This window comes from Myotis brandtii, unplaced genomic scaffold (assembly GCF_000412655.1).
Source record: "Myotis brandtii unplaced genomic scaffold, ASM41265v1 scaffold32, whole genome shotgun sequence".
NCBI lineage: Eukaryota > Metazoa > Chordata > Mammalia > Chiroptera > Vespertilionidae > Myotis > Myotis brandtii.
In genome coordinates, this window is record NW_005362269.1 from 3,813,813 (window position 1) to 3,828,698 (window position 14,886).

Below are 14,886 nucleotides of genomic sequence, written 5' to 3' on the forward strand. Positions count from 1 at the left end.
TTGCCCCCAACTGCCCTCCCCTGCAGGCCTGGTCACCCCTAACTGTCCTCCCCTGCTGGCCTGATCACCCACAACTGCCCTGCCCTGCCGGCCATCTTGTGTCCATATGGGGGCGGCCATCTTGTGTAAGGGTTATGGCGGCAATTTGCATATTACCTCTTTATTTTATAGGATTATACTTAAAATAATGCCATGAGCAATTTCTACAAAATCTTCCACAAATTTAAGCAGTTTTGAGAAGCTACTGAATGTGAATTGTTTTTAAATATTTAGGGAATCATTGAGAGGTAAAAGATCTGATCCCTGTCCCCCAAGGATGTTAACATTTTATAGGGTAGAAAAGACAATGAGAGAATAATAAGAGATGGTACAGTATCAAAGTTCAGGCAAGAGGCTCTCAAGAAGGATACAGAACTTGAAAAGAGGCTATATTCAAACAGAGAGAAAAGCAGCCCAGGAATTTCTAAAGTATAAACAATAAAATGGTGATGGAAATAAGTAAGGTATGAGAGAAGCGTGAGAATACACTGGTGATTTTTGTAAAGGGCTTGGGTGAGCAGCAGTCAGGGATAGAGTGAGAAAGAAACGACAAGGGGAAGAGTGTGGATTGATTCAGTGGGCATTGGGAGATGATGAAGGTACTTGAGTAGAACACCAAACATTGATGTAAGAAGAATCCAGCCGCCACACACAGAAATGAAAGAATGTAGACTGGGTCTCTGAGCTGAAGCATATGCTGAGTCCCAGGTTGATATTGAGTTCTGCTCAGGATGAAGCTTTTAAAATCATTTAGGAGCTTTTAAAATCTCGTCTCATATCAAGGCAATAGGAGTCATAATGGCCATGAGAGCCATACAAAGGGAATTCAAAGAACAAAGAAATAGACTAAGGAAAATCTTCACCAGGAAGGTGGCTTTTGAGATGACCTGGAGAGATAGTTAATGAATTGAGGGGTATTTCAACCTTTTCTCCTCCCTCTCCACGGCCTCTCAATTTGGGAAGCTCCATTGATGAAAGATAGAGACCTGGATGGTTAATGCTGCATCTAGATGCTGGTTTCCATGGGAACCTCCACCAACCTTATAAGGTCATCCCCATGGCAACTACTGTGAACTTTTCACCTTCACCAACATTCATCTTCATCTTCACCCCATCTTCCCTTAATAAAAGGCCTGTGATAGGGCAGAACAATGGTGTGATCATCCTGAGGGCAAGACCCCAGTGTAGCCAAGCAATTAGTGATGAGTCACTGGCTCATCAGTACAGAGCAGAATTACCTCTGGGTGCCTCAGCTGCCAGCCTTCCCCCAGCCCTCCCCTCTACTTGGCCTGCCCTCTGCCCAGTACAAATTGTATTCTGAAGACTCTGTGATGGGTCCAATTGCATTCTCTCCCTTTTCATTGGACTTTTCTGTTCTGTTCCCTGAAAAAGAATAGAAGAATTTGAGGCAGTATCTTCCAGCCACAAAGAACCAGTGAGGTCAGAAAAAGATAAATTGCAAGCCTCCAAATGTATTTTTTTAAATACCTAAGTTAATCAGGGTCTCATCTTCCTTTTGCTCTCTCTGGTTCTTATCAACTAATATAGCAATAACATTTCAGCATGAAGCTAAATAATGTATCCACATTATTTCATGTACTTGTCATAACAACCCAGAAGGTGGATATGATTATTGTCCACGTTTTATAGATAAGGACATGGAGGACCAGGGAGGTTGGGTAATTTGGCAAAGGACATATAATTAGTAAAAGCCAAGTTGGAACATGCAGCCAGCCTGGTCTTTGTACTCCATGCTGAGATATACTGCCTCAATAGAAATCACACCACCCAAGCTCTGGACTGTAAGGTGGTAAGAACAGTCAGAGCCTCTGCATTCTCAGGTGCCACAGCGGCAAATGAAGCTTCCTCTTCTTACATGGGCATGGCTCTGTGCCTGATTCAGAGATGACTTTCTTGCCTGTCCTTTGAGAGAAGCAGAAAGGGAGTGAACTCTGCAGATAGACACCTGGACTTGAGTTCCGACTTTGCCAAATTACTGACTACATGACTCCTGTAAGCCACTGAACTCCTTTGAAACACAGGGCTGGGGTGGGGAGTATTTACCTCCGCAGTGCCTGGCTCACAGTAGTTCTCCATCCCTGTTTTTCTTCCCTTTTTACTTTTATTTACTGCATCAAAACTGTCTGCTGTTTCCCCAGGATTGTTTTGACACCACATATTTTGTTTTGGGATATCCTAGGTCAGTGGTTCTCAAAGAGCGAGGGCAGGACCAGCAGCATCAGCATGCAAATTCTCAGGTCTCACCCAGACCCACTGAATCCAGAAACTCTGCCACCTGTATTTTTAAAAGCCCTCCAGGTGGTTCGGAGGCATGCTGAAGTTTCAGAGCCACTGTCCTAAAATCTCAGATTAAGTAAATAATTTTAAGCACCTGCAAAATGCTCACATTTCCCAATACCCTTATATATTAGAGTTCATTGGACCCTCACACAGACAAAAAACAACCCTGTTAAATAGGTAAAACAAAAATTATGTTGCGTCTCTCTTTTTTCAATGAGGAAGTTGGTATCCGAAAGACAACTAACTGTCTTACTTAAGGCTATGTGTCAGTGAGTCGCAGAACAGAGCCACCAGGTCGACATCCTGGCCCAGCTCTGCCCTTGACCAGTCCAGTGCAGCTCCAGTAACTCCCCAACCTCTCAATCAATGGGAAAGAAGCTACAATACTGCTGCTTTACACAAACCACCTCCCCTCTCTGCACCTGAGTTTCTTATCTGTAAAATGAGGTCGGTGAATTTAGCATCTCCTGTTATGTGTGTGTCCTACACACATAGGTCCCTATTGATGCCCAGGGATCCACAGGCAATTAATTTTAGAAATACTCTACTTCTTCCTCTGGGAAATTCTAGGTGCATTATAGTTTTTTAAATATTTGGGAAGACCTGCTCCAAAGTAATGTGTTTAAATTTGTGTTTCCCCAACATTTTCATTTTATACTTTTCATTATTTTCATTTTATACTTATTAGCATCTTCCCAGAAATAATGTTCCATGAAACAAATCTTGGAAATGATCAGTGAACTAAGATGATGTGATTCAAGATCATTCCAGTCCACAGTCCATTCTATTAACTCACACCAGGGGGCATCCAACAAATCCATTCAGTTCCTGTTACCACTTTCAAAGCTCGTCATCTTCCACCTCCCTTTTGGGTAACTTGTGCTCAGTCCCTCATTTCCATTACTTTTCTCTCCCATTCCTTTTCTATTTATCACAGGTTATAGAGAAAAGAATAGATATCTTCTCCCTTGTACAGGCTTAGATGTGTTTGTAAAAATTATAAAGATGTATACAGTGGGTGTTTAGAAAAAGAAACGAGAATTACTATAAAATTCATGCCTGACTCCACAGTGCTTTACGGGAAGTTTCTTTCTATAAGTGAGGACCTAAGTCATTCTGAAGCCAGGCTTTTTATTTCACTTAAAGCATCTTCTCACTAGTCCAAGCCAATGAGAGTAACCAGAGGAAATCTCTACATCACACCAGCTGGCGGCTGAGGGAGGCCCTCATCTCCCGGCATCTGTCACCGGCCTCACATCTGGACTGCTGCACAGCATCAATAGAGAAAGCCCTACATCTCAAACAGACTTTCAAAAGTGAATGCTGTGCATCTGTCCACGGGACCTTTTGGGTTTCCAGGGTCTCGTCATCTCAGGCCAACAAAGCAGCGGATTTTATTGCCCAGATGCCAAGGCTGCTGCTATTAGGGAGAGGTAGGAAAGGCAGAAGAGCAAGGCTGGTGGTTCCATGTTCAAGATGCCTCAGGAGAAGCATTGCTTGCAACCTTCTATGTTTATCTACATGCTGGAATTACATTTTAAAAAGTGAATTATTTGTGTATTTCTTAGCAGTCTCCCTGGAAAAAAAAAAGTAGCAGTGAGACTTTTCCTTCTCTTTGCCAGGCCTTTACTCACATAATTCCCTCCTCCTCAAATGTGTTCTGCGCCAGAATCCTACTCTGTCAAAATTCTACCCCTCCTTCAGTGCCAAATTTATATGTCATGTCTTCAGTGCCAAATTTATATGTCACCTCCTTGGCAATAAAGCCCCTATCTCCCCAGCCAGAATTAACCCCTCCCTGGTCTCCTGCAGCATTTTGTAATTCTTGGATAGCACATACCCAGCCTACTTTGTAGACTGAAAGGTATGTGTGTCTGTGTGTGTGAGTCTCTCCCACTAGTTTATAATTCCTTGAATGCAGGGACCATAGCCTGCTTACAGCTTACAGCCTAGGGCTTTCAAATTAATGTTTATTGAATTAAACTTGTCTTCACCACCTTGTTAGCCAGGACTATCTTGTTGCAGGTAAAAGAAACCCAACTCAAACTAGACTAGGCAAACAGAAAAACTGGTTCATGTTCTTGGGGACAAACAGGAGAATATATTGCCACATGATACCAGGGAGTCCAGCATAATCCCTGAATGCAGGGTAACCCAATTTATTTCATCATGAATTAGCTTCTGCATCTTTCACTCTGCCTCTCAGAGCTAATGCTCACTAAACGGACGTGGGTTCTATGCCATCCTTAAATGAGTCATTCTGGCCAGGGAATATGGTCAAACCCATGCTGTGTGCTTCACGATGTAACTGTGTGATCAGCCACACGTGAACCAGAAAGACTGTGAGTGGGACAGGAGTGGTTCTTCTAGAACAGGAAGGAGGCTCAGCTGCCAGACAGGCAAAACAACAGGTATCACAACATCCCCTTCTAGTAGGGTTAGGAAAGATGTCCTAACAATTAGAACTGTCAAACAATAGGATAACCTCTCCTGTAAGACATGGAGCTGATCATCCATCTGTCAGAAATATTTTATAGAGAATGGGAGGGGTTGGACTTCTAAGGTTCTTTCTAACTCACATCCTTTAAGACCCAAAAGAATATTCACAGTGAAGAAAGAATCAAGAGAACAGAGTGCTGCTGAGCTCAACTGCATTTTTCTTCTTTCTTTCTTTTTCTTTCTTCCTTTCTTTCTTCTGTTTTTTTGTTGTTGTTTTGTGTGTTTTTTTTGTGCGTGTGTGTTTTGGTTTTTTTTTCAGAGAGCAGATGTGGCTGTGGCCCCTTTAACTATCACCTTGGTCCGGGAAGAAGTGATAGACTTCTCCAAGCCATTTATGAGTTTGGGGATCTCCATCATGATAAAAAAGCCACAGAAGTCCAAGCCGGGGGTTTTCTCCTTCCTCGATCCTTTGGCTTATGAAATTTGGATGTGCATTGTGTTTGCCTACATTGGAGTGAGTGTCGTCCTTTTCCTGGTCAGCCGCTTCAGCCCCTACGAATGGCACAGTGAAGAGTTTGAGGAAGGGCGGGACCAGACAACCAGTGACCAATCCAATGAGTTTGGAATATTCAACAGCTTGTGGTTCTCCCTGGGAGCCTTCATGCAGCAAGGATGTGACATCTCCCCCAGGTCAGTCAGCTCTTTTCAGCCTCTTTGCTCAGTGTTATATTTTTCTTGGTACAAGCAAAATGCTGAAAAATTAAGGGTTAGGAATTATTTACAGACTTATTTGTAGTCAGTGTTTCAATTATGCTTTACCATCAACCATCTGTTGCATGCTGTGGCTTATTTGGATGCATCCTGTGTCTGGGCCAGTTCTGTCTTCTATTTGGCTGATGTGCTCTGTCAAGACTAATAGGCATAATCACAAATGTGATGTTCTGTAGCTGAAAGGTACAGAGAAAGGATGGGGGAGGTAGTAGGGTACAACTAACATATATTGAGCAGCTACCATTTGCCAAGCAAGGTTTTAAGTTCTCTATTTGCATTTATCTCATTGAATCCTCACAGAAGCATAAGGTGAGGCTCTCATGATTTCTCCTTTTGTGATCGAGGGACCACAGAAATGCTGAATATTTTGACAAGGTTAAACACCTAGCAATTAGGTGAGTTGAGATTCAGACCGCCATCCTGTCCTCCTTCTGAATGGTGAAGGAGCAATGGACTATGTATGAGTGGGCACTAGCATGCTCTTTGTAACCCTGAGCAAGTCACCTGACCCTTTGTATCTTCATCTTTAAGAGAAAAGCTCTTTTTTGTTGTTCTGAGAAAGACTTTGGAAATAATTTAGTTCTGATGGAGATGTAAAATTGTTTCTGGTGGTTCAAAAATGAGGGTTCTCAGGGCTGCCTCTTAATTTATATCAAGAGTATTAGGGTGAGCATATCAGTGAGGTTCCAGCCCAACACAAGGAATCAGAGTAGCTCCAATTTTGCCTATTTTATATATTGGACTGGTGAATAATATTTCTTTTGTAAAAGGATTCTGAAGCTAAGAAAAAGGAAGAAGGAAGGGGAGAGAAATTTGAAAACCACCAATCTAGATCAATTCCTACATTCATTCACCTCCTGTCTTTGTGTGTAATGTTCTTTCCAGTACATTCTAAAGTGTTTGTGCCACAAATCTCTTCCAACTTACTGATAAATAAGCACTGACCATATTTCCTTTTACAGTGGCATAATGTCCATGAACTCTTCTTCCAGAAGGCAGCCCCTTATAGATTACCAAGTTCCTACAGTACGCAGGGAGGCATGGCTAAGAATTTAGTGACCATGGGTAGATTTGCACACACTCTCTTTCTGAGGGCATAATTGTATATATATCAAGGCCTCATGAGCATGCGCTGGTGACATCTGTACCACAGATACGATTATTTTGCATTTGAGTGTTGATGAGGACCAATATTCCTAAGTAGCAATGGAATAAAATCTTTCTAAGGAGCTTCCCACAGGAGTCACTTTGCCTGCTGTAAAATTTAGATCGTCTCATTATTCACCATTGTAATTTTGTTTTTCTTTAAATAAGAAGACAGTCGGGGTTTGGGGAGGGTGTGTGGGAGAGGAGGTGTGAGACTAGATACTTGGCCAATACTGGCAAACACATGGTGAAGAGTAGATAGAACCAAGCAGGGGAAGGGCTTACTTAAAAATAGACCAGGCCAGTGGATAAACAGTGAGAAGAAATGGTTCTTATGTATTTGGTATAATGTAGAGCCATCAAAACATGCCTGTGTCTCAAAAGACCCATGGGCTTGTTTTTTCTCCATTATTTCCTTCCTCAGTAGGCATCTTTCCTCTTAATGGCACCTTTGTGGGCTGGCCTCAGACTCCTCACCATTCCTCTAGAGGTCTCAGTTGGTGGCCAACAGCCCTGCCAGGCATGTTTTTCATGTTTTAATCTTCACAGAGTCTGGCAATGGTTACCCAAAACTGAGTGGCCTCTTTAGCTGATCCACACATTCCCCCCTTTACTGCAGCCCCCATCTTTCTGTTTTCATTACTTAGTTACTCAGCTGTCCACTGAAAGAGTACCTGAGTGTGTGACCTCTGCCTACAACAGGACTTTCTGTTTCCAGGACAGCAGAGGGTTCCACTAGGGTATCCCAGGAATGGACAGAAGTGAAGATGAGACTGAACAGGAATGTACCCGGCTTCCTTCCTGCCAATCTACACTAATAAAACAACTACGTTCTATGCCTCTGTTTTTTCACTGGTAAAATGGAAATAAGAGTTTCTACCTTAAGTATGGATGTGAAGTTTAAGAGATTGATACATATAGATCCCATAACACAGTATCCAGCCAGCACAAAGGAAGTGTATAAAACAGATGCTGTTTTTTATTATTTTACCCATTTTATATATTAGACTTCTACAAAACTTCACTAGAAGACAGTGTGTTTACACTGCTTTAAAAGCCACTGGACTTCTCCCTTCTGGGGAAGTCAAGGGTCAAAAGAGAAACAGCCATTGGTTCCCTCCAGACCAGCAATGCCTGGATTTCTGAGGCTCTTCCTCACAGAAAATGAGAGGAAAGATTTGTCATTTAAAATTAAAGAGTCTGACAGACACAATAGTAAACCTAACAAAATAAGGAGTTTTATCTACCTAAGGTGGACTCGTTTTTATGGAGCCTGCCCTGGACACTTCCAGAGCTTAGGGGCCTGTAAAATCCCCCTCAGAGTCAGAATATACATCACAATGTTTCTTGGAAATACATGCTAAAGAGAGATGGCCTCTTGCTAGGGTCAGACAAAAGGATACTTTGACAGTGATCTGGGCCACAGACCAAGCAAACAACTGCGAACACCAACAGAGCTTATGTTTTATACACATTTCCTGATGAATTAAACAAATTTCATGATATGCATAACACCATATCATGGTGCTATGATGGAAGGTATTTTTGGCTGCTATAGTGGAAGGTATTTTTAAGGAATGTGTGTATAGCAAACACCCTTTCCAATGAGTTTCAATTAATTCTTCTTGTTATTTCCTGAAAGAATAGACCTTAAATCCTCATGAATTTAGAATTTGGGAAACTAAGTGTCTTCAGAATTGTATCTGCATTCATATGCATGACACTCTATCTCCTTTTAATCTCTTCAAAATTCATGTTAAGATCTATTGACCAACGCCAACAAAATGTGGCCAAATGTGATTGTCTGCACATCACAGAATAACCTGCCACAGTAATGTGAACAGATAGAGTTCTGTTTCTCACATAAGAAAGGTGGTGGTAGACAGTGGCTCTTGCTTGACTCAGTGGCATCAGGGTCAGCTATTCGGTGACTCTTTTCTTCATGTTTGCAAGATGTTAGCTCCCAGATTCTGTGTCCATATTTAAGCAGCAAGAAGGGAAAGAAGGGTTGCCAGCCATTTCTATCTCTTTGGATCAGGAAATAAAAACATAACAGAATATCCCCCACCCCAAGCAGACATCTTCCCCTATCTCATTAGTCAGAACAGTGGCCCATGATCACTTTTAATGGCAAGGGAGGTTAGGAGGCAAGGAGTTGGGTGTCCTAGCCTCTAGAGTAAAAGGGGTGGGAATGGAGTTTGGAGAGTCAATCAGCAGCATTGTCTAAAGCAGTGGTTCTCAACCTTCCTAATGCCACGACCCTTTAATATAGTTCCTCAGGTTGTGGTGACCCCCAACCATAAAATTATTTTCGTTGCTACTTCATAACTGTAATTTTGCTACTGTTATGAATCGTAATGTAAATATCTGATATGCAGGATGTATTTTCATTGTTACAAATTGAACATAATAAAAGCATAGTGATTAATCACAAAAACAATATGTAATTATATATGTGTTTTCCGATGGTCTTAGGTGACCCCTGTGAAAGGGTTGTTCGACCCCCAAAGGGGTCACGAGACACAGGTTGAGAACTGCTGGTCTAAAGTATCTAAAGTCAGTGTTTTCTGTACCAGCACCATGAATAGATAAAATAACCTGTAATTAGCACATTGAAGGACCATGCCAACAGATGCTACTGGAATGCTTTAAAGACTCTTCCCTCCCCCTTTTAAATGTTTATATAAAAATTGTGTTCTGTATAACCTATTTTAACATTCAAAGTTAAAATTCACTCTAGTTGTGATCACAGATTAAAATGCCATCCATGAATTGACTTGTAGGCCCAGAGATCTATTTTTAATACATATATCAGATTCCTTTTTTTATAGAGAGGAACATTTTGAGAAGAGATATATGAGAGACAAATAATCATCACAGTCAAAATTTATCTTCAGTTCCCTCAACTTTCCCTTCTGTACATTTTCTCCTATTTGTGGCCGGTGTCATCCGTTTATTTTACAGATGTTACTGATCATCTATGGCATGGAGGGCATGGTACCAGGTACTGAGGATATGAACATACATTGATGATGGAGCATAAGGGTGGGAGTCTTTGCTTCAAGGAACTGGCAGTATAGTGGTATGAACAGACATTGAACAAGCAATTGGGAATGTATAAATTGTGATGTACTAAGAATAGAATTAACCTCCTATAGCAATAGATAATAAGGAAAGTGGGATTAAAGGGGACTTACTTAGGATGTTCTGAGAAGGTTTATCAGAGGAGCTGATAGGTAAGAGGGAGCTAGGCTTATTAGAACTGAGAGACGTAATAACCATGTGTAAAGGCCCTCGGGTGGAAAAGAGCTTAGTGCTTTCCATTAAGGGTAACCAGTGTGCATGACTTGTAGTGAATGAAAAGAATTGGGGCTTGAGCTAGCATTATAAAAGTAGGTAGAGGCCAGATCATGTAGGGCCTCACGGCCATAGTTCAGATTTGGAGTTTTACTCTAAATACAATGAAAAGATATTGGAGAGTTTTAAGCAAGGGAAGAATTGATTTACATGCTAAAATACCACTCTGAGGAGCTATGATGAAAATGAATTAGAGCAGAGAATAGCTAAGAGTGGAAGCAGAGGGGCCAAGCAAGATGCTTCCCTGGGCGTCCAGGGGAAATTATAGTGATGGAAATTATTACAGTTGTGTATGTGGATTTGTGGTCTACTTTGAAACTAGAATGAATAGCACTTGCTGATGGATTGGATACATGAAGGTGAGGAGAGGGAAGAGTCCACGGTAAATCCAAAAGGTATTGAGCATTTGAAAAACATGGAACTATAGGTCCAGAGACCTTTAGTGGATCATTAGGATGGGTGGGATCACTAGGATGATCTCGGTTATCCATCTCATATTACAGATGAGAAAACAAACCCAAGAGGAGAAAAGAATCTTCTCTAAAAGTGACTGAAATAATAATTCTGGCCTCAATGTCCAAAGCAGAGCAGTCCTGATCCAAGGCTTAATTGCCTTCAGTGAGCTAAAAGTGAGCCTCTTCAGCTCTTTATTCCCACTGCTTCCACGCCCCTTTGGCTTTTCCATGGGGTCAGTACTTTCCTGGGTTCAGGTGACCTTAGTAAGGAGAATGAGAGGGATTTGAAAGGTCTTAGAGAAACAAAGGAAAAATGGAAATTAGACTTCAAATTTCATAACCCTCTTTTATTCTTGATTTTAAATTGTATCAGAATGTATGATAATTATCTCCACCTAGTGAAGATAATTACTGTCAGTGAGAAGTCTCAAGCGGGGTAGTGATGGCAATTTTGAGATCTCTGGGAACCCTATACTGTAAGCTCCCAGCTAATGGACTCGTGGAGGGCCCTGCAACTAACTGATTCACCATGGGAACAGGGTAGCCAATGAGCAGAGCCCAAACCTACAACACAAGAACAGTCTGACCTTTGCATTCACACACAAATTCCATAGCAACCAAAAGCCTCAACATTAACAGGTGAGGAGAAACCTGTCCCCCCTCCCCATCTCTCCCTCCTTCCTTTTCAGAGATAGCCAAGCAAATCTCCTCTTCCTTACTTTGACATGGCTTGAGTGGTGCAGGACAAAGAAGGGATGCTGAGAGTAAATACAGGGTGTCCCCCCAAAATGTATACACCCTTTATAGCTAATAGCTCAATTAATGTTTCTTTTCAGATTTAACCCAATGGAATTAATAATTATTCAAAGTGTGTATATATTTTTAGGGACATCCTGTATTCATAAAAGCAGCCTGGAATTATAAAGTATTTCACCTATAGAAAACATAAGCCTCATTTAGGATATAAATTCATTGCTGCAAGGAACTGTGTCACAAGGATTTGTGGAAAATAATGATGCAAGTAATCGGTGATAGATGCTTTTAGTCCTGGGACTGGGTATGGGAGTTTCTGCTGGGATCACAGAGTCAGAATCACCTGGGATGTCTGTCAGAATGCAGGTTTCCAGGCCCTGCCCCAGATGTGCAGGCTTGGAAATGCTGCAGCTGAAGAGAGGAATATATATGTTTCACAAGTCCTCTTCTTTCCCCAGGATAGATGGGCATTAACATTTGAAAGTCACTGAACTAGGATGTTATCCAGGGAAGTCAGTTTTGAGGTACAGGAAGAAAGGTCCCTGGGTCAACCAGAAAGAGTGCCAACCAACAGCTATGAACACTAAACCCAAAGTCTGCCTTGCCTGCATGGCCCTGTGGTATGGTACCTGCTGGTGCGTGAGGCCCTGGGCACAAAGGGGGTAACAGTGGCCATTGAAGGTGGAGGCCTTGCCAGTGATCCTTCCTCCTCATACCAGGAGGAGCTCACAAAGGGATTCACCAAAGTACATTCCCCTTGATGTGTTACCCTAGACATTTTAAGCGACACCAATGCAGAGGGACTGGCACAGGGAAGGGGAGTCTGCCATCGTGGCAGGAGTGATCCATGCATGGACAGCCCTGGGGGACTCCAGCTCAATGTCTCCTTCCTTTACAACTTTAATCTTCTGCTACATGAGGCCCAGAGCCAGGCTCTGATACTGAGCAGTTTCACAGACCATTCAAAAGCATAAGAGCCCAAGTTTCAAAAGCTCCAAAAGCCCCATGGGAGTATTAAAATGAATGCAGTGACAGGAGGATAAAGGCTTCTCAGGATACACAAATGAAAAACATTTCCTGCATCTCAGCCAGCAGTTCTGGCCATGAGCAAGGGGGAAGTCAAATTGCTTGCTCTCTCTGGATTGCTCTGGAATTCCAAGATTTGAATAGTTTCATTGAAGGGGAGATTTTTTTTCCCTCTAAAATCACAATAGGCAAATTTTCAGAAAGTGTTTCACAGAGCTGAAAGGAATGATTAGGACCATTTATTCACTCATCAAATGTTTATTTAGTACTTGTTATGTGGCCAGCATGGTTCAAGATGCTCTCAGAGACATCAATGAACAAAGCAGACAAAAATCCATGCCCTTCTAGAACTTAGCTTCTGGTGTAATGAACACCTCATCCCAATTTAATAAGTGAAGATTCTAGCTTATAGGGAGGGAAGGAACTTAGCAAAGCTCACATGGGTAATTAGTGTAAGTTCAGTAACACAAGAATGGAGGTCAACTGAGGGCTGTGATGAACTGGGACAACCATGTGTCAGCTCAAGAGGGCCACTCCCATTCAGTTCTGATCAGTCATTGTCATGGGAACACTGCACAGATGAAACAAAAGCATGCCTAGATTCAGCTTGTGGGGCACTAATTGGAGACCCCTGGAAGAATGGTTGGAAGTATAAAAACACCACTGTATCTTTAATGCATTTAGACACACATGAAATCCTATTTACATTTTTTTTGTCAATTCTCTTCTCCCCTCTTCCCTCCATTTTTGGTTCCAATAAAATCTGATTGCTATCTTTTTCTTTTCTTTCACATGCCTTGGAAAGTCCTGGCCATGGATGGGGGCTGCACTAGAAGAAAAATGGTCCTCATGTCTCTATACCCAGAAAAGCCTGCCCATGGCTACATCTTGCTAGGTCCCACATTTTCCTGGAGAGAATCCTCTGTTTCTTCCTAAACCCTCTCTGGAAATACAGCATCTGAGATCAAGAGACCCAATAGTTCATCTGAAAAGAAGTACTACATTCTATATAGGGAAAAAATGAAAGCATAATTAAATTATGGAGAATGTATTAGGAGCCTGGTGGTTTTAAATATGAGTTAGGTACATCATCCAACTGTGACAAATGAATACGTGTACCCTAGCTATGTTCAAGGGAGATAATAGGTGAAATAAGCCCAAGGTACCTAGCAGGAAATGGCATCAAGCACACAAACACAGATATTATACACCTGGGTAATGACAGTCACTGTGATTATCTAGTGGCTTAAGGAGGCACAGTAGCTGCTGGGAGTGGAATGGAGAGTCCTACCCAAGCCGGGGGCGGGGGGTAGAACAGGTGCACTGTTGTCACAGAGGGTGGGCCCAAGAGGTTAGAGGAGGAGCTTAGAAAGAAGCTCAATCTCAGTCTACCAATAGCCCACTGGGAGAGTCACTTATCTGTCTTACTTCCCCCCTCTTCAAACTTGGAGCAAACAGTCGCTAGTATGTCCCACCCTCTATCTAAGGCTTGTCTCCCTTTAATTCGCAGGTTCAGTCAAGGCTCTAGCCAAATCAAGTTGAGCTTCATTCTGTTTCCCAAGCCCCGTGCTACTTGTGTGCCCTGTCATTGCCTTTGCTTGGACGGACCTCTCCCATCGTTCCTGCTCAAGTCCTTCCCCTTTTGCAAATGCTGCCTTTCAACCCCAATTACTCATCTGAAGCTGTTTTAGAGTAACGGTTATAGCTTGAACTCTGGAATAGGGATACCCATGATTGAATCCCAGGGCTACCAGTTACTAGCTGTGTGAGCATGGGAAAATAGCTTCTCTACACCTCAGTTTCTTCTTCTGGAAAATGAGGATGATAATAGGAAGACCTACTTCAAAAGGATACTTTGAATATTAAATGGCAATTCATGGAAAGCTTTTCCATTGCACAGGGCTTACACGAACAGCAAATACTGTTGACATTGGTGTTGCTGTTACCATTGTCATCTGAACCTATGTCCATCTTATGTCTTCAATCTTCCACTGTTGTTCCCATATCTGTTTCTTATCAAGACACAGACTGGCAAACTTATCTCTGCAACTCATTTAAAACATGATTAGGTTGTTGTATGTTCTAATTATTCAACACATGTTTGCTGAATGGATATGTGCATTTTCGAAGACCATGTCATATTTTTCATTTAATGGAGAGAAAACAACCTAATGGAGAGAATTTCTGGCTGTCACTAACAAGGTGTGTCACCTGCTGCAACTCAGTCCTGCTCTTTGAATGAGTTTGGAGGAAAAGGTAGAATTGAAGAAAACGAAGTTAAATAGACCCAGATAAAAAAGTTCCCTATCATCCTAATGTTACCAGTTACCCTTTCAGGAATGCTCTAATTATCTCTTTTTTGGGAAAATAATAGCAATAATAGCTTTCATTTGTTGCACCTACTATGTATCACACACTCTGGTCATATTACTTCTAATAATCATGACAGCACTGCCCCAGCACACCAACACCATTTTACAGATGAGAAACCTGAGGCTCAGAATGACTAGCTCCCTTATCCATAGTGTCCCAGCAGAGTTGGGATTATAACCCGTGTCTGCTTGATTCTAACACCCATGATTTATTCTTTTATATATAT

General features: G+C 41.9%; 1 protein-coding gene across 2 annotated transcripts in view; it reads left to right on the forward strand.

Annotated features, from left to right (window-relative positions):
• The window catches only part of GRIA1 (glutamate receptor, ionotropic, AMPA 1), a 273,885-nt gene that overhangs the window by 185,142 nt on the left and 73,857 nt on the right, over positions 1–14,886 (forward strand). For both annotated transcript variants that reach the window (XM_005870514.2, XM_005870513.2), the window contains exon 11: positions 5,099–5,469. In XM_005870514.2, the coding sequence (XP_005870576.1) occupies positions 5,099–5,469 (371 nt within the window). The remainder of the gene's footprint in view (positions 1–5,098; positions 5,470–14,886) is intronic.